We start from the raw sequence: 20599 nt of genomic DNA on the forward strand, positions 1-20599 counted from the left end.
TTTTATAAATTAAAAATTCCACAAAAGGTAAAATTACATGATGTCTAAGGTTGCCTTAAAATATTACAGGAAAAAAAGAGGGGAGGCGAATAAACAAGATTGGCAAAACGTTATTCACTGAAGCTGAGTGATGGGTACATAAGGATTCAATATATAATTTTCTCTACCTTTGTATATTTCTGAAATTTTCCCTAATAAAAAGGTTTATTTTTTCCTTTTGATTAAGTCTACTTAAAGGGATATAAAGGACAAAAGGGATTACTATCCACCCCCACGCGTAAGGCATAGTCCTTGCCTAGCGGAGCTCACAGCTGAGTGGAAACTAGCAAGCCAACCACCACTATACAAAACGGATGCTGTCGGGAGCATAAGAAAGGGAGCAGTCTCAGAAACAGAAATGGAAAATCAGTAGAGGCTTCAAGGAGGAAGTAGGATGAGGGAGATTTCAAAGAATAAGTAATCAGTCTTACAGAGATGTGGGTAAAAGATCATCTCAGTCAGGGGACGCATCCAATGTCAAGATGTGGAGGAGAGAAAAGAGTAACGCCGGGAGGGGCTTCCCTAGTTTAGGCTAGGTGGAAACGGCAGGGGATGAGCAACGGGGTACCGGCAAGAGAAGGCCAAAGGGGCAGGTCTTCTGTCATGCGAAAGTCTAGATTTTATCCTAGACCTGTATTAAGACCTGAAAGGATTAAGCAGCAAAATCACACGATCTTATTCATACTTTACAGCCACCAGAGGCAGTTCATTTGTGTATTAGTTCACGTTCACACTACTATAAAGATACTACCTGAGACTGGGCAATTTACAAAGAAAGGAGGTTTAATTGACTGACGTTCTGCCTGGCTGGGGAGGCCTCAGGAAACTTACAATCATGGCAGAAGGTGAAGGGGAAGCAAGCACCTTCTTCACAAGGTGGCAGGAGAGATAGAGAGAGCGCATGGGGGAACCGCCACTTTTAAACCACTGGATTTCGTGGGAACTCCCTCATTATCACGAGAAGAGATTGGGGGAAACTGGCCCCAAGATCCAATCACCTTCCACCAAGTCCCTTTCTGGATATGTGGGAATTACAATTTGAGATGAGATTTGGGTTGAGACACGGAGCCAAACCATATCAATCTGTGTCTTCTGGGACACTGGGAGGAGCATAGGATAGACTGGAGAGTGGCAAGAATTCCAATAGTAAGGAGAAGAAGGTTGTCGTTATCTGAGAGAGGAACTAAGGGGAGCAGAGTTCCTACTGGAGATGGTATGAATTGCAAGGAGATTAAATTCAAGAGGTACTTATGTTATTATGTTATTCCTAACTGATGTCATTAAATGAACTCCAAAGCAGAGACAGAAAGAAATATTTGCCTTAAGGAAACCGAAACCAGGATCAACACAGAAGAATCTACAAAAGATCTTAAAAGGGCAGGGTGCGGTGGCTCATGCCTGTAATCCCAGCACTTTGGGAGGCTGAGACGGGTGGATCACCTGAGGTCAAGAGTTCAAGACCAGCCTGGCCAATATGCTGAAACCCTGACTCTACTAAAAATACAAAAAAATTAACCGGCTGTGGTGGTGCGTGCCTATAGTCCCGGCTACTCAGGAAGCTGAGGCAGGAGAATCGCTTGAACCCGGGATGCGGAGGTTGCAGTGAGCCGAGATCACGCCAGTGCACTCCAGCCTGGGCGACAGAGAGAAACTATGTCTCAAAAAAAAAAAAAAAAAAGATCTTAAAAGATAAAATGAATTTAGTAGATTTTAAAGATGATACTCAAGGAAGACAATAATATGTGGGCTATGGCTCCTTCTTGACTCTCCATTTCTGAAAATTTTAGGCTTATACAAAAGCTATGACACTGTGGCTAGAAGTGTCTGCTCAGGCTGGTGTAGGAGGGAAGCCAATCATAATTCTGAATGTTAAAATCCCAAAAATGTAATTCTGGAAAAAAATACTTTAAAAAATTCTTTAAAGATACTTATTTATATTTTTAAAAGGGGCTTATTTTAGAAACATATAAAAACATGACAGAATACTTCATAGGCCACTTTCCACAATAAAATAGGCAATAATTACATATGTATTTTTGCAAGCATAAACACTCAGGTATACCAATGACAGTGGTATGGGTATGACAATTAGGAGCAGACAAACCCTATTCATAATGAGGCAGATACGTAAAAAGGAAAATGTACAGGTGAATATCATTAGGGTTGGTGATGGTGTGCACCCAGCTTTATAATTTCAGTCACCTGAAATATTGTGATGAATAACCTAAGTCTTGATGAGATCAATCAAAAATAATGATGGGTCACCACTGCACATAAGCAGTCACCCAAAGAGCCTAGATCTTGAGAAATTTTACATTGAACAAATGCAGATACACAAAAAGACATCTCTTCATTTATGGGGGAAGTTTCAACATTTTTACATACACACACAATGCTTATACACAAAGGTGATGTTGTGATAATGCACTTTTGTCAAGTCAAATTTGCAAAAAATGCATAAAATGAATTAGAACTCTCTAAAAGTCCCTACACAATTTATACCTGCAGTATTGGAAATGATGCAAAGATGAAATATACAGCAAAGTGAATTGTAAGAAACAATGCTAACAATTTAAAATAGTGGTGGGAGGAGCCTAAAAAAGGAAAAAAACAACAGAAAGAAAATTTGACATATGAAAAGTATATTACAGAGACAGATTATGGGCAGTTACACAAAGCTAGTCCATAAGAGGTGGTCGACTTTCACGATCATTAACTATATTTTCAAGTCTTGTGTCACAATAAATTGCTAATTTTTTCTTTTAGGACATGGCTCTCCTTGGAGAATACATTCACATTCATTTTCTCTGGTGCTGCTCTTTTTGAAGTTATTCTGATTCCTGTGATTCTGATTTTGAGGATTTTAGAGTTCAAGGATTTCAACATCCAGGATTATGGCATTTGGGACTGTATCTTTTGGGATTATGATCCAACCCATTTAGGAGAAGGCTGTCCTCGTCCAGGTCCTCTGCCTGCCTGGTTACTTCTATTAAGTCTTGACAAAGACAGTAGTCTGGCTCACTGAGCTTCTAGGTCAAACCCCAAGACCGCAAGGCTGGAATACTTGCCTTTCCCAGAGTCCCAACACATTCTCTGTGCCTTTGTATACGCTATTCCCTGGCCTAAAGGCTCTTCTGTTTCTTGTCCACTTGGGAAATTTCTACCTACTTTCAATCTTTCTAATCTCCTCAGGAGACTGGAGGATCTCCCAAAGTTGACTGGAAGTCTATTTCCTCCTTCAGTGCTTCCAATGACAACTTAATAACCTCTAATGTATGTATTATAATCATTATTTGCATGCTGTCTCCCCACAGAAAGGTAAGTGCTTCTAGGGTGGGTCTGAGGTGGGTCACTGTGTCTCCCAGGATCTAAACCTTGCCTGGAATCATTAAGTGTTCAACAGGTATTGTCTGAAGAACTGAAGAATGATGAACTCATGGAAGAAGTCAGTTGAGGTTTCCTTTGAGCCACCTTATGAAGGTTTGCACAGAGACTTCCTAAATGACTCCAGTTCTGGGCTAACTCCTTAAGATGAGCCTCTGAATCAGATGTGGGCTTCTTTCATCTTAAAGCTTAATCCTGAGCTCATTACTTTCCAAATGCTTTCTGTTATCTGGGACTTTTGACAGAGATAAGACATGCTAGAAATAGATATTTCCAGATCCACTTCTTAAATAAAGGCCATCCCCAAGAGTCTCCCAGGTATGTGAGAAGGGAAGAGGACTTACATTTCTTAAGCATCTACTACATGCCACAATAAACTTGTGAGGCAGATACCAATATCCCATTTTATGGATTCTTGCTACTTAAAGTGTGGTCAGAGAAGCAGCAGCCTCAGTGTTACCTGGGGGCTGGTTAGAAATACACAGTGTTAGGCCTCACCCCAGACCTACTGAAGCACAATCTGCATTTTAACAAGATCTCCAGGTGATTCGTCTGTGATATAAACTTTAAGAAACACTGTTATAGATGAGGAATCTGGGATCAATGAAGGTAATTAACATGCCAAAGGTTACACAGCTGGTGTGAGCTGGGATTTGAACTCATGTCTGCATTTTCTAAAAGGCTGTGTATTTCCCACCACACTGCTACTGACACTCATGCCAAGCTTGTAGCTTAGAAAAACACATCTAACTTTGTATGAAATATATTTTAAAAACTTTATTATAGCATGGTTCATTATTTCAAAATTGAAGAATAAAGTTATTTTAAAAAGTTCACATCCCACATTACCAAATACAAAAAATCCTGGTCATAGAGGTTTCTTGCCTTGGCATGTCAGAATTAAAAATCTTTCTAGTTTATTTCTAAAACAGCTAAAGGTACTGGATTGTTGCCTTGGTGATTAAAATTCATGTAACTTCTTGGTTCTCCAATGTCTCCTTGAGAGACTGAAGCCCGGGATCAAGATTACAGGCCTTGGGGGGTCCTAGCAGACATTAAACTGTCTGCACAATTTGAAAAAGTACTTAACTTCTTTGGCGCTGTTTTCTCAGTAATAAAGCAGGCTAACAATCACCCACATGGAGTTGATGTTAGGGATAATGACATCACGTATACACTGGAACACAGCAAATACTCAGTAACGTGAGACACTATCACACTATCGCCATCATCAGTATCTACAGTAGCCTCAGACCAGATGACACATCATCAGGAAAATCACCCAGTTAACCAGGCTAGCAAACATTGTTATTCCAGAAGTTTGCCAGCCAGCAGGCATACTTAACATAGACATGATTTATTAGTAATCAATACATTTAAGAAAGTTATAGGCTTTTTTAGTGATTATCAAAATGACATGCTTAATTTATTTTATGATAACCCTGCAGCAATTAGGGACCAAATTAACCATACTTTTCTTTCTACTTTGGAGCCAGGGACAAGGAAGGAAAGTGTTACTTAGAAAAAGTATAAGGAATGTAGAAGAGACAAGGGAAAAACAATGAATGTAATACACACCACAACACTACCATGTCATACATGTGCATAATTTTATAGTATATAAAGCACTTTCTCGTATATTATCTTATCTGATTCTCACATACTGTGAAACATTGTCTCCATCTTAAAGGTGAGGAAACTGAGGTTCAGAGAACAAACGACACTCAAGTCACAGAACCTAAGCACAACAGTTGTGGCAGAAACACAAACCCAAGTCTTCTGAACCCAGCCCAGGGCTACTTTCTACTAGACTACCCAAGTGATTTAAATTTACTACTCTCACAAAGAGAGATGTTCAGCGTCAGAAAATCACCCCCAGGACCAGTTCCCAGCAAGTTTCTACAGCCCCATCCGCAGTGGTGACCTACCCAGCCTAGCCTAACATACACATCCTTTCATAGACTGCTCCTAAAAGAGAAAAGGGCTGCTTCTCTTGAACTTGATACTTGAGAATAATTTCTGTTTGGGGATCCTTTGTTTGGCTACCTGGAAACAATGTTCAACATCTTTTCAACCTCCTTCTTATGCTAATTACAGCTCATCAGCATCTGGACACCCACAAGCAAAATCAATCTGGCTACAAAAGCAAGCCAACAACATTTTCTTACCATAAAAAAAACAAACAAGTAAGACTGCAAGATGATTAAATACACAGAACATTTCCCCAGCAACCTGCAGGCTGCTGCATATAAAAATCACATCCAATATTACAAGAGTCCAGGAAGGTAGACACCAACAAACATCTCACACACGTAATTGTATTCTTTATGAGCAGTGAAATGTATACAAGTTTATTTTCAGTTTACTCTCTTCCACATTATATCTTCTGTTAGATGCCAACATGTCTAACACATTCAAGTATTCACACATTTAAAAAAATACCATTTGAAAGGCATCTTCACTTCCCCTTCTTATGCTATAACCAAATGAACCTAGATGCATTAGCCTTCAGTCTACAACTCACTGTCTTACTACCCTGAAGTCCCAACACATTCACAACACTTAGAAGAGCCAGTGTGGGCCAGGCATGGTGGCTCATGCCTGTAATCCCAGCACTTTGGGAGGCCGAGGGGGGCAGATCATCTGAAGTCAGGAGTTCCAGACCAGCCTGACCAACATGGTGAAACCCTGTCTCTACTAAAAATACAAAAATTAGCAGGGCATGGTGGTACATGCCTGTAATCCCAGCTACTTGGGAGGCTGAGGCAGGAGAATCGCTTGAACCCAGGAGGCAGAGGTTGCAGTGAGCTGAGATGGCGCCACTGTACTCCAGCCTGGGCAACAACAGCGAAACTCCATCTCAGAAAAAAAAAAAAGGAGGAGCCAATGTCACCATCCAAGCCCAGCTCACCTCCCCAAACTGCTATTACCTCCACAACCTAATCATTTAACCTGAAGTTTATCCTGCCTTCTAAAAATATAGTCTAGCTCGTAACTGTATTAAAAGGTCCACCGCTGCTAAAAAATGCCCAAGATGCAGTGAGTAAAAACAGTATATCCATCATGATTCCCTTTATACAAAATTACACACACACACACACACACACACACACACACACACACATACACACACACAGTCCCTAACATGGTGTTTGAATGGATGGCGTCCATGATGTTTTCAGTAATTAACTCTGGCTGGTAGGATTGGGGGTGATTTTTACTTTCCCTTCATCTTTTTTCACAATTTAAAAATTTCTACATGAGTTTATTTTATTCATACTCAGATAAAGCAATAAAGCTGCATTGAACAAGCCTTCCCCAAAGACCCACCATTCAAAAATCTTCTAGTGGCACAGAGAGAAAGTAAAAGGGCTGCTTACCAAGGCTTGTGCTGTGAGAATTCTGGCCAGTAGCTCTCAACACTAGCTGGGCAACAGAATCTAGACCCCCACCCCCTTTTTTTTCTTTCATTATTCTCTTTTTATAGAAGGATCTGGAGCTTTTTAAAAATATAGCTGCTTGGAGCCCCAGTCCTCAGAATTGCTGGAGGAGGGACATGTATTTTATCAAAACTCTTTAGGTGATATTGATCAGTCAGGGTAGAAACTACATATTTATGTCTCATTCTCAAGAGGGGGACAACAGGGAAAAAGGCCAGAATGCTAAGGAAAGTGTTTACCTAAAGGCACGTAACTTTGCAAGGTAACCATGCAGGGAATGGTTAGGAACAGAAACTGAAGGTTGGGCAGTGCTGGGCATCAGGTATGGAAGACCACGAGTAGAGTGGATACAGTGGGTAGATAGATAGGTCTGAAGGCCAACAAGAGGCACAAAAAGTGAGGCAGGGCGAAATGTCTGGGACTGAGAGATGAAGGTTATTTATGCAGTACTTGGGCCAAGACTACTGACAGCTTAAGAGACTGAAGAGAAAAGACACCAAACAGTTTAAATTAGTCCCACTACTGGTTAGCAACCTTAATTTATGATTTAAAACACCAAAACAAACCAAAAACAGAAGAGCGCTGCTTGTGATTCAGTTTTTGGAAGCTGCAGGAAAATCCTAGGTTCAGTTCCTAGGAAGGCCAGGTACTGGCTGTGTGACCTTCAGAAAATGACAAGTTATCTGGGCCTCAGTGTTCTCACCTGTAAACTATGGGTAATAATACACAGCTCATAGGGTTATTGTGAGGATTAGGTAAAATGAGCTAATATATTAAAAGCCTATTAGCGGACAAAGAACAAAAAAGGCCCCCAAATGGCAACATTAGGAAGCATATCCCAGTAAAGATTAAGTGTTCAATTTTAATAAACCAGATCCCACAGTTAATTACTGCCTAGCTCCTAAGTTATTTCCCCATTTTGGCACCACCTACAAATGCTGGAGAAATAACTAAAGGAGTCTGGCTATTTCTCTACTTTTGTTTCTACATTGCTGGCATTTGTTTTATCTATATAGATATACTACACCCTAAACTATTTCTATAAAACTTCATCAAGATTATAAATGAAAACTAACAGAGTCCTACTGACACAATAACAGAGCATCAATGGAAAATTCTATTTCTAAAATAAGAATTCTGGTAATGCTGCCCCTAAAGAGCCAAGTTTCCACCTGGCAAAATGAAAAACACAAAAGAAAAACAGGAGTGATAAGTATTTCTCCTTCATCCTCCCCAACCAAGCCCTCAATATCAAAACTGAATTTGGGCTAATTACCTGAAACTATCAAAATAACTGAAATTAGTACTATACCTACGACCTGTAAAACTTTGGGAGAGTCCTCTGTCAGCAGAGCAGAGTTAAAATAACTAGCCTAACAGCAATGACTACTAACACCTAATGAATACTTACTAGGTACTAGGGCACCAGTACCGTCCTCAACACTGTCCAGAGATTAACTAAGTCAATCCTTGCAACAGCTCTATAGGTCCTTCCAGGTCTGGCTTCTGCTTAGCTGTCTAATCTCCATACTCTCCTCAGCAAGGACTGGCACCAGACTGGTCTCAGAGAATGCTCCTGTGGAACTTGGTAAAAATACAGATCCATTGACTTTATGCAGACTGCTGGAATTAGAAACTCTGAGAACATGTCCCCAACATTCTCAATGAGATTCCAGATGATTCTGATGGTCAGCTAGGTTTAAGGCTCACTGCAGTTTGTCCCTCCCAACTTTTTTTTTTTTTTTTAATACATGCTGCTTTTTCCATTGACTTTCCTTTACCTGGCTAACTTTTACCAAAGGTTTGGCTCAGGGGGCCACATTCCTGGTGGGGAGGGGGCTGTTTCTAATCACCGGTTCTCTCACTACCCACGTTGGACGGGGCGCCCCCCCTGTGCTCCCACAGTGCCTCACACTTCCTTCTACATCTTTACCTTGTAACATAAATGCAGGTTTCTGTGTCTGTCTCCCTAGCTGAGCTGCCAGTTCATTCACCTTACATTTATACCTCATAATAGAAATGCAGGTTTCTATGTCTCCCTAGCTGGGCTGTGTGAGCCTGTTCAGCTTCTAGCTACAGCACCAAGCCTGACACAAAGCAGGGACTAGTGGTTTGTTTAATATAAGAATGAATGAAGCCTCACTGACCTACCTTTGGGGCATCTATCCATAGAAATAGACCCTCTGCAAGGGCAGTCTAGAATGGGAGCTTCAAACTGAAACAGAAGAATCTGGTACCTGTTTGAAGACGTAATGAATTTGAAAAGTGCTAGCATAACCAGGATCGTAACTGAGGGTCCACGGTAATATGCCATCATGAAAAACAGTGGCTGTCCCATTTCCCAGGAAGCTCCTGTTATGACCCAGCCTACCCACATATAAAGTCCTGGGTCACAGCTAGGCTTCACAACCACAAAAGGCAAGAGGTTTATATCCTATATGTAAACATGAAAACTGGAAGAGGTAGGGACCCATTCTATTTTTGAAAGAAGGCAAATGTGCAATAACTATATTACCATATTGAATGCTACCTGCTGGAGACTACGTCAGACACTCATGATCATTATTTGTAACAAAACATTCTAAGAAAGGCTTATCTGACTGAGGAGGAATTCAAGGTCCAGAGAGAAGAAATAACTTGCCCAAGGCCACTAGCTAGCTTGCAGATAGAGCTGGGTTTGAAATCAGGCCTATCTGCCTACAAAAGCAATCTGCCTTCTATGACTTTGTGCTGCCTCTGGATTACCAACCAGAAGACCACTGGAGCCACCCTGGTGTTGGAAGAAGCTTTAGAAGTAGACTTAGGCTCAAATGTTGCTTTGTCACTAATGTGCTAAACGGTATTTTGGTAACTGACAAACTCTCTGAAACTCACCTGTGAAAAGATGACAGAAATGCCTAATTCATAAAGGTACTTTATATGCACCTGTAAAGCCCTGAGGCTTAGTAGACAGATGCCTGATAAATGTGAGGTGACCATTCATCAGTTTTCCCCACTCCCTCGAAAGAGAACAGTTGCTTCCAGAATGGCAAATTCATCCTGTCTCACTGTCTTCTTCAATGGCAAACAGCTATGCTGTGCTCTACTTGGGAAAGACCTGTGGGTAAATCTTTAATATGACTTGAACCAGTTAACAAACCAGATGTGCACCACTCAAAATCATCCCCTCAAGCCTGATGAAAGGAACCCCAAATCCAAACACATTGTTTATTTCAGCATCCCTACATTTTGTCATCCGAGGTCAGGAATGAGACATGCAGCTGGAAGGAAAGGAATTGATCCAGAAACTATTCAATTATAAGATTTTCAAATAGCAACAAAAAACAACAGCAAGACATTTTCATCCTTATTTAACATAAACTGCTGCTAGTACATGGCTTAATGCCATTCTTAAATACTGTTCACTCTTCACTGGCTTATTGTTCTGACCACTATAACCAACTCTGTCATTGTCAAGCTTGGAGAATACAAATATGGGCACCGGGGTGGTGGCAGCAGCCTCTGAATCCTCTGTTTATAGCTTAGCCAGAGGAGAAATAGGGACCTGAGGTTCCTTGGCATATCCTCTCGGGGAAGGTTTTTATCTCATATTCCACACAGAACTGGCACGTTTACAGCCCGCCTCTAAGACTGGTAGATTCAGGAAGGAAAAGAAGTTCTTCTGGCAAGTACCTCTAAAATTACCAACATAGAAGGAGGAGGAATACAAACTGGAAACTCATCCTCATTCCAGCCACTAATACTAATGAAACAGGGTCTGTGCTAAGCACTTGATTTCTGTATTATTTCATTTAATCTTCACTTGTTACCCTTATGAGATAGATCCTAAGAGTATCCCAATTTTACAACAGAAGAAATTACAGGCTCAGAGAGGTTAAGCAACTTTTCCAAAGTCACAAAGCTGGTAAATGACAGAACCAGGAAACCAACCTAAGTCCTGTCTTAATCCAAAACCCATGTTCTTCATCAGCCATATCACAATAACTAGCTATACATGCCTAGTGCCCACTGACCCCTCTGCCATTTCCTTCACTGGCATAATAATGAAATACTATGTATCCTTCGAAGAGTACTCAAATGTTATCTCATCTCTTAAGCCTTCCCAGAATCCCTAAGGATACTCCTTTCTCTGGGCTTCTTCAACCACTAATGGAACATTTATTATAGTGTGATGTCTGCAGTCAGTATTAAAATGATCTAAATCAACATTTATCAACCCACCTGTTATGGTCTAGATGTGGTTTATCCCCACCAAAACTCATGTTGAAATTTAACTGACAATGTAATGGTATTGAGAGGTGGTGAGACCTTTACAAGGCATCGGGGCTATGCGAGATCCACCCTCACAAAGGGATTAATGTAGTCTGGTGAGAATGAAGCAAGTCTTGCTCTTGCTGGACTAGATTAGTTACTGTGAGAAGGTTGTTATAAAGCAAGGCTGTCTCTTGTGTCTGTTCTCTGCACATGATCATTTCCCTTTTTGCCTTCCACTGTGAGTAGATGCAGCATGAGGCCCTCACCAGATGGGCTACCTGATCTTGGACTTCCCAGCCTCCAGAATTGTGAGCCAAATGAACTACTTTTCTTTATACATTATGCAGTCTCAGGTATTCTGTTATAGCAACGCAAAAATGGACTAAGATACCCCCGACATTGTGTTAGATTTGCATAAGTTACTTCAATTAATTCTTACCCAAGAAGGTAGGTATTAATTCTGATCTTAAAGATAAAAAAACAAACAAACATGTATTGAAAACTACTACAGGACAGATGCTGAGCAGCCTTATGGTACAACCATAAATTGGTTAACTCATTAACAACACTCTTTCATAATGCTCTTAACGACCAGCATGTGTCTCATGTTGATTACAGCCAGTATATGATACAAAGGTGTTAAATAAATTCATTTATTCATTCACTCAATATTTACTGAGCACCTACCATGCACCAAGCACTATGATAGGCAGTACAAATGCCAAACAACAATTTCATCAAGTTATTTTGCCATCTGCCCCTAATAACTTCTATAATTTGAAACAGTAAGAGTCCCTACCACTATGATGACTTGTCAAAGCACCAAGGTCTTCTGATCAAGAACTCTTGACTATCAGCAATTCAGAGAAGAGCAGGCTAGTCTGGACCCAGGACAACAAATAACAATGGCAATGACTTCGTGAAATGAGTGTGACATTTGTGATCAGGAGCTGAGGAACGGTCTCTCAGTTTAGCCACTTACCCACTATATGACCTAAAGCCATGATTTCAATGAGTCTCACAATGACCGCATCTTCAGAATGAGAAATAACACCAAGCTTGAGGGGCTGTTGTAAGGCTCAAACATGATTAGATGTGTAAAGACTCTCCTACAGGTGCTGAATATAGGGAATAACAAATGAACATATTGGCTGAAATTCTAATGCCTTTTGTTTCAGTCTGTACCATCATCTACCTCCCACCAGAAGTGTCTTCCTCTGTAAGCATTTCTGTTCTTGTGTTCCCTTTAACAATGAAATATTCTTGTCTAGTATGTCTTTGTAATTGTAATATAGTTTTGTGGTAAATATCAATAAAATTGCTTTTTCCCCCATGTCTATTTTCCTACTTCTTCAAACTGTAAATTTGCTGAGGGCTGGGAGTCTCTCCTACCTGGGTGGTAACTTTGAGAGGACATGAGAATTGGGAGACTAAAGCAGAGACTTATTAAGGTTGCAATGAAGTTCAGGAGAGATGATGAGGGCAGAGCCAGTGGCAACGAAAAGGACTGGTTCAAGAGATTTTCTAAGGTGAATTCATAGGGCTGATGATCAATTACACGTGGTGAATATTAGATTAAAGCATGGCATGTTGATTTCCACAGTGGGTGGTGGGGAGGAGGCTGGTGCCATTTACCAAGCAGAAAAGATGACAGCAGTGAAGGAATGGATATGGTTTTGAATAAGCTGAGTTTGAATATCTGGTGCTGTCTGCTGATTATTAGCTGTGTCAACCAGAGGTTGGGAGTGAGAACTAGATTGAAGATCTGGGAGTCAACGGCAGATAGATGAAGGTTAAAGCTGCAGGAGTAGATGAGATCACCCAAGGGGAATGCATGGAAGGAAAAAAGGGGAACTAGGGGAAGACACTGCCGATCTATTCAAAAACGAATGCCTGAGGGCCAGGCAGAGGAAAAGGATCTGGAGACAGAATACTAGGAACAGCAGTCTCCCCCAGGACAAGCATTGTATTCTGTTCCTTGTCTCCACTGGATCTGTCACATACTAGGTCTTTGCTATATTTTGAACTTAGCAGGAGCCCCAGTAAAAGCTGGCCTCAAACAATGCCATGTCATTACAGCCCAGCACGAAGACTTTTAAAAATGTTTTTTTTGTCTGTGTTGGCTAACCTCCCTTCTTTTCTGACTGCAGGAAAGGTTTTGCCGTTTCCTTCTTCTAATCCTAGGAGGCGGTGTGGGAGCTCTGACCTGACTTCCTCACTGTTAGGAAGATACACAAGGCAGCTGTATGCTTCCTGACATGTGGAGTCCACCAGAATCACTTACAATTCTTTGCTGATGACAGAAAAGTATTCTTTAAAGCACTGACCTATCATCAACTGCTGTCACTGCTGAAAAGGTAAAAATGCGTGTATATACCTAGCATGCACACCACACACCTACATGCTGCTCGGTGGCTCACTCCCTTAAAGCTCTTAACAGCCTCCAGGGGAACTGTGTTAAAACAGTGCAATTAACTAGAACTGCTACAAACTCAATAACTCACATACCTAATGAAGCAATACGAGGAAAACTGGACCTATTTTAATAAGAATTTTTAAAAGAGACAAGAAGTAAAGGTCAGATGCCATTTCTGGATCCCACCTCTTTTCTTCTTCCCTCCTATTCTGAAGCAGTTAATACCAAGGAGACAATATATACTGTGCTATTCTTTTAAAACCAAGGAGGCAGCCAATCATGCTAGTGCACCCAAGGGCAAATCATTTCTTTCCAACCCATCCCCCAAGCTTAATGCCTCCCCTGATCTATTTCTGAAGGTTTTATTATGCAAACCTGAATGGATTTCAATTATAATAATTCTTTTCCTTCCCCACCCCAAGTCACAAAAAAGGAACTAAATTACCAGCATTCTAGGTTGTAAGCGCAGTTTTGCTTTTACTCCCCTATTTAGAGTCACCTTAATCTAGAAACTCCCATCTCTCAAGCCCTTCTGTTGGCTTGGGAACACAGCTGTTTTTATGTCACTCACTACTTAGCATAGCTTGACTCCTGACATTCCCATCAAGAATGGATTTGCCCATTTGCCCACAGTTATCATGGAGCAATTAGACCACAGGCCAGTAAAACCAACCTACCCTCTCCTGGCCCTCCCACAGTAGAGGTGTGGGCATTTTCTCTGCCTGGCCATCCCCATGGGTATGTGTGACTAAAGCCAGGGTGGGCAGAGGCGGAGACAGCTTAAGGTCTCTTATGGTGCCTGCTTTATTCTGGGGTCTATGCTAAGCATCTACATGTCATCTCATCTGACTCTCGCAAACACCCTTCATGGTGGATTCTAGCCTCATTATTTTACAGATAGGACAAGTGCGGCCCAGGGAGCTTAGGAATTTGCCCAAGATGGTACAATTGATAAGCAGCAGATCCATCTGTACCACCTCAGGCTGCACTGTGACTTTGGGAGTCACGGGAAGGCCCTAAGAGGTGACAGGGGCTATGACTGGACCAGGATGGTCTAAAAGAGGCAAACCAGGATGTGTGATATCATTTGAGGGACCAAAATAGATGCCCCTTTATCAACTAAGATGGACCCTAAGGTTCAGGAAATAAATGTCACCTACAGGTGGAGGGTTCAGGGCTCAGCTGGCATAGCAACTCCCTGAATTCCCATGGCTACAAGAAAAAAACACACTCTTGTGAAACTCCCTAACAATATCAGGCAAATTATCAGACCCCTCTTAACTCTGATTGGACAGAGGACTGGCCTTGCAAACATTCTTTTCCGATAAGCAACTGCAGACTTCCAGCCAGTTTCAACAAGCTCAGAGAGACTGTACACAAACTTTGTGTCTTACAGTTCACCTTTTGACATAAAGAGCCAAATCCTACCTCATTTTAATGCTAAAACCCTGCCCCAGAGTGAACACGGGATGTGTTACATATGTTTACCCATTGCGCATGCACTTGACTCCCCTCATAAATATGTGTAGCTTTCTCCCAAAACCTGCTGAATGTGTATGACTCTATTGACTAATACAGACCTTGTGAGGCCTAAAACCCAACCTGCCCTTTCGTTTTTTGAAGACAGAGCACCTTTGGTACACACCACAGACTGTCTCTTCCTAGTTTACAAACTCGTATCATCAACAAACCTCTCCTTTCTACTAGTTAGCCATCCTGGTGCTCTTGTGGACAACAGTGACAAGCCCCTGAAGCTTCACAAGAAAGAAAGAGAAGAGTGTGGGGTAGCTGCCTAGGGCTTCTGGCGAGCTGATTCCCAGGCCTCAGTGTTCCACCTAGGAGCTGGGCTACTCCTAGGTGCTTGTCATAGGGTGGCCTTGCCTATAGGAAAGGTCTGTGTAGAGCAAAGCTCTTGAGGGTGTGGCTCTAAAGTGGGGGTTCTGCCATAATCTCCAAGCCAATGTGACAAAGTTAAAACTTAGGGCTAGCAACCCACTCATTTTAGCATCCAAAAAAGCTGGGTGAAAGACCATTCACTCTAGGTGTATGACTGACTGACAACCATCAATCTGAACTGAAATCAACTGTATTGACTTCAACCTTGTAGGTTTCTGAGGAAAGTCCCAAACCCACGTTTGTCCTCAACGAGCCTTTCAGGGAAATGGTTGTTCATTCACACAGTCAAGAAACATTTACTGTGCATCTATACCACATGCCAAGCACCACGGGACCAGGCAATGGGATCTAGAGGGAACAAGGCCATTGGTTCCATAATTTCAAGGGCCATGAAGGCAAAGTCCTGAAGATTCTGTCCTAGTCTAGGGGTTCATGACGTGCTTCCCTGAGAAACAGACATCAAAACTAAGGACCAGGCCGGACACAGTGGTTCATGTCTATAATCCCAGCAATTTGGGAGGCCAAGGTGGGCGGATCACTTGAAGTCAGGAGTTTGAGACCAGCCTGGCCAACATGGTGAAACCCCATCTCTACTAAAAATACAAAAAGTAGCTGGGTGTGGTGGTGTGTGCCTGTAGTCCCAGCTACTCAGGAGGCTGAGGCAGGAGAATCGGTTGAACCTGGGAGGCAGAGGCTGCAGTGAGCCGAGATCGCATTACTGCACTCCAGCCTGGGCAACAGGCCAGGAAAAAAAGGAAAAAAAAAAACAAAAAACAAAACCAAGGACCAAGGACAACAAAGATAGCCAGGCAGACAGGTTGGAGAAAAATCACTGCACATGGAGGGAAGAGCACAGTGGAAGCCCAGGGGCAGGAATGAGCTGGGCATGCCCACCAGTATTCCTGATGGTCTGAGGCCACTGTGCTCTAGCTTAGCATACAAATCTGGCCCACTTACGTGAGAAGGGCTGGCACACAAGAGGCCAACGAAGAGCACAGTCTTACTCAGAGGACAGGACAAAGAAACCCTGCACAGTGTGCACTGCTCTGCTGTCTCCATTCTCACTCTGCCATTCATGGCCAAAGGCCGGTTTGCAGGAGTGGCAGCAGCTGGCAGAGGTGGCAGGAGTGCAGGGCTGTGCTTTCTCCTTGTGGTTCACTTCTGCTCTCTGGGTGCTGGTCCACTCAGGATGCAGAGCTCATCCTCCCCAGCCATTACAGCCCAAACATGCCTTCTAGGAGATGTCTTACCAAGCCATTGCCCACACTAACATAATGTTATCACATTCCTAATGCAGGTACTCTAAAGCAAATGTACTGTTACCAGCATGCCACCGGGCATATTTTTCAGAAGAAAAGCAGCTGCTCACTGAATCTGTCACTTCCTCCTCTTCTCAGTGCCATGCCCACAGAGCAGGAGCCTGCTAAGGGCTGTTTTCCTTCACACTCTCTTCCAGCACACTCAAGATGCAGCCTCAGGTCTCTCAGTGGAACCCAGCAGGTCAGCCACAGCATCCACCCTGAGGAGCTTCCTGGGTCATAGGCAATCCTGACAACCAGAGCTTGTTGCTGAGAATCTGAAGGTGCAGCTATCAGAGTTTCTAGTTCACTAGTCCACTTCCCTCATCTTACAGACCAGAAAGCAAAACGCAGTGCAGGGAAGTTAAGCCAAGGTTCTAAAGTCGCACACCTAGTTAGTTGTAGAACCCATAGCTCGGTTGCTTTCCCAGTTCATCTCCTCTAAAAAAAAAAAATGATGCCACTAATACTTCATAGGTTGTGAGTTTTAAATATGATAGCAAATAGTGCAGCCGGGCCAGGGAAGTGGCAGGCTTTCACTAAATGGTGACTGTCTGAAAAGTTTATCTCCTAGATCTCCAGGACCTCCTCCATTCCCTCTCCCAGGGACTCATTTTGCTGAATTTTCAGTGGGGAAAATCTAGCACGGGGTTAACATATTTACAGCGAGTGTTTGGTCAAAATGAGCTAAAATGAAGTCTCTACTTGTTCTCAGGTCTCTAGGCCACAGTATTTGCAAGGCCAGTTCCTCCGTTGCTCCAGCCAGATTTCCTGTTGTCTCTGGAGAGTTGATTTGATAGAGAAGATATCACTGAAGATAACTACTGAAGGTAGGTCACACCACCTTCCCTTTAGCAACTCCAAGTTGGGAGAGACCAAGCCAAGTCAATTGGAAAAGAGACAGGCGGGAGTTCTCAAACTTTCGTCTACGAGGATGAGGAATGCAAAAGATCCTGCAGATACTCATGCCAATTTCACCAAGCACTGACAAAAAAAAAAAAGCCTCCTAAACCATGGGACGAACATTGCTTCTGAGAAGACAGCCAAATGAGCCAGTCAGCTCAGCTTCTCCTCCTCTCTCAACACACTACCTCCCCACTCCTCTCCACCCGCTCCCCACACTTTAAAATAACCATCCAACCATGTAAATTCCCTGGTGCAAGTGTCTGCCAGCCTCCAGCAGAACTGTCAATGCTCACAAATCCCTGGCCTTCCAGATTGCACTGTGGCTATTTATTGGGGAGAGGGCTGCAGCAGGCCACTAGACAACAGCAGGAAGAGACTAGCCTAGCAATAACTACTCTGGTCACAGCGTCGCAATTCATGGCAGCATTTTGCTGGGAGTGTGCACCATCAGGGAGGAGAAACATAAAAAGGGGAATTTGGGCTATAAATAGTTTATTTTGGCAATTCCTAATGTTGGCTGAATCATACTTTAGTACAGAAATACATGAAAGCACCACTCTGGAGGTGACATGTGTTGCCACCTCATTACTCTTTTCAAAAGGGTCTTCCATCAGAGAGACACCTCGCTACAAATAATAGTGAAGAAAACAAAACCCTCACACACAGACTTATTAACAGTCCAGAAGGAAATGGAACAACCAGGATTCAAACAAGCAGAGAACTGGTGCAACAAAGGCTATCAGTGCCCTGGGGTCTCTTTTTCATTCATGAAAAATAAGAAAATAGTAAGAAAAAGGTAGCACTCTTCCTCTCTATCCCCCAAACACGTCAGAATTTTTCAAAGTAGTTCACATTTCCCTATTTCTCCTAATGCACCTAAATTAGGCTGACTCCTCCAGTGACCCCTACCTTCATGTTCCTTCTCAGTGGTTCCCACTTTCTTGATCTTCCTGGGAGATTTCATAAAGAGGGGAAAGATGGTTCGTAAGCCAAGAATGTCAACAAACTTATGGCAGTTGTCTGTGCCTTCGGGGCCAATCATGGCATGGTCCAGCACTTTCAGGGCACTGCTCCGGGAGATCTTCTTTTCCCTGTGAACAAAAGAGGTTTCAGATAAGGTATTTCATGGGGAAATTATAGTGCTTAAAAAAAAAGGGTATTTGCTGCCGTACACATTATATATCTAAATGGAAATATTACATACTTGTTAACAATTAGGAGAAGACGTCTACAATAGGGTGGACAAATTCTTACAGTCAGAATGATAAACACAAAAGGCAATACTCAAAATTCTTTATGAAGCATTACCACAATTACACATGAAAAATGTACATTAAAAGTGATTGGAAAGAAAGAGATTAAAATTAGATTATTTCAGGGTATTGAGATTATAGACATTTCATTATTCTTTTTTCTTTCTTTTTAACAGCTTTATTGAGACAATTCACATACTATACAATTTCTACCATTTAAAATGTACAACTCAAGGGGTTTTAGAATATTCACAGATATGTCAGCTACCACCACAGTCAATTATAAAACATTTTCATTACCCTGAGAAGAAACTACATACTCTTATCACCCCCTACCCTCTTCATCCCATCCTGGCCCTAAGCAACCACTGATCTATGTTCTGTCTTATAGATTTGCCTATTCTAGACATTTCATGTAAGTAGATACCATATGTTATGTGTTCTCTTATGACTGGCTTCTTTCACTTGGCAATGTTTTCAAGGTTCATCCATGTTGTAGCATGTATCAGTACTTCATTCCTTTTTATTGCTGAATAACACATGCCACAATTGGTCCATTTATCAGTTGAAGGACATTTGGTTTGTTTCCACCCTTTGGCTATTATGATTAATGCTGCTATCAACATTGTTTCCTTAGTTTCATTTTTGGATTGCTCATTGCAAGCGTATAGAAATACAACTGGTTTTATTTCCTGCAACCTTGCTAAACTCGTTTGCTAGTTCTAATAATCTTTTAGTAGATTCCTCAGGATTTTCTATATACATTATGTTATCTGCAAACAGATAGTTTTACTTCTTCCTTTCTAATATAGATGCTTCTTATTTCATTTTATTGCCTAATTGCCCTGGCTAGAACCTCCAGGACAATGCCCAATAGCAGTGATGAGGGTGAAAATCCTAGTCCTTGTCTTAGGGGGAAAACATCCACTCTTTCACCATGAAGTATGATGTCAGTTATGGGTTTTTGTAGAAGCTCTTTATCAATGGTTGAAGAAGTTCTCTTCTATTCCTAGTTGAACTATTGGTATGAAAGAATGTTGGGTTGTGTCAGATGCTTTTTCTGCATCTTATTTTTCCTTTTTCTATACCTCAGTTTCTCATTTTTCCATAATGAACATATAGAATTAAAAAAGATAAACTATTTTCAAGAAAAAAAAATAAAGGTGTTTTTCCCTCTTGAAGCAAAAGGTCATAGAATAATAGTGCCACTGGCTGCTATTCTTGCAGATACTTCCCTAGGGAGCATAATTTTTCTACAATCTTATATTATTTTTTTAAATACTCTGAAGTAGAGAGAAGCAAGTCAGTCATTTCCTATCTTGCTACAGCTGGTAAATAAACCAACCAAACCAATATGCAATATTTACTGGGCACCTACTTAGCACTGTGGTAGACACAAGAGAAAACAGTAAGAAATGGGTTCTGCTTCCAAAAAAAAAGCTAAATCTGGGGAGACCAAAGTAATATAAAAGGATCAGAGAAAAGTATAAATCAGCATATAATTTTCCCCAGGTATTATTCAATCTACAAATATTTGCTGGATAACTCTCACATGATTGGGAAAGATTGCGTCCCAGTTCTCAAGCAATTTACATTCTCACGGCAGGAGACAAAGAGAAATTGAGATACCTGATAATGGTTAGTGTCAAGGAAGTAAAACAAGGCCATGTGAAGGAATGACTGGCCTGGATCTCTTAGATTCAGTTATTAAGG

At 41.7% G+C, this 20599-nt stretch overlaps 1 protein-coding gene across 2 annotated transcripts in view; it reads right to left on the reverse strand.

Moving 5' to 3' along the window:
* The window catches only part of CTNNBL1 (catenin beta like 1), a 178367-nt gene that overhangs the window by 51220 nt on the left and 106548 nt on the right, over positions 1-20599 (reverse strand). For both annotated transcript variants that reach the window (XM_055265460.2, XM_063633566.1), the window contains exon 11: positions 18543-18724. In XM_055265460.2, coding sequence (XP_055121435.1) covers positions 18543-18724 — 182 coding nt within the window. The remainder of the gene's footprint in view (positions 1-18542; positions 18725-20599) is intronic.

Source organism: Symphalangus syndactylus, chromosome 24, assembly GCF_028878055.3.
Source record: "Symphalangus syndactylus isolate Jambi chromosome 24, NHGRI_mSymSyn1-v2.1_pri, whole genome shotgun sequence".
Classification (NCBI taxonomy): Eukaryota; Metazoa; Chordata; class Mammalia; order Primates; family Hylobatidae; genus Symphalangus; species Symphalangus syndactylus.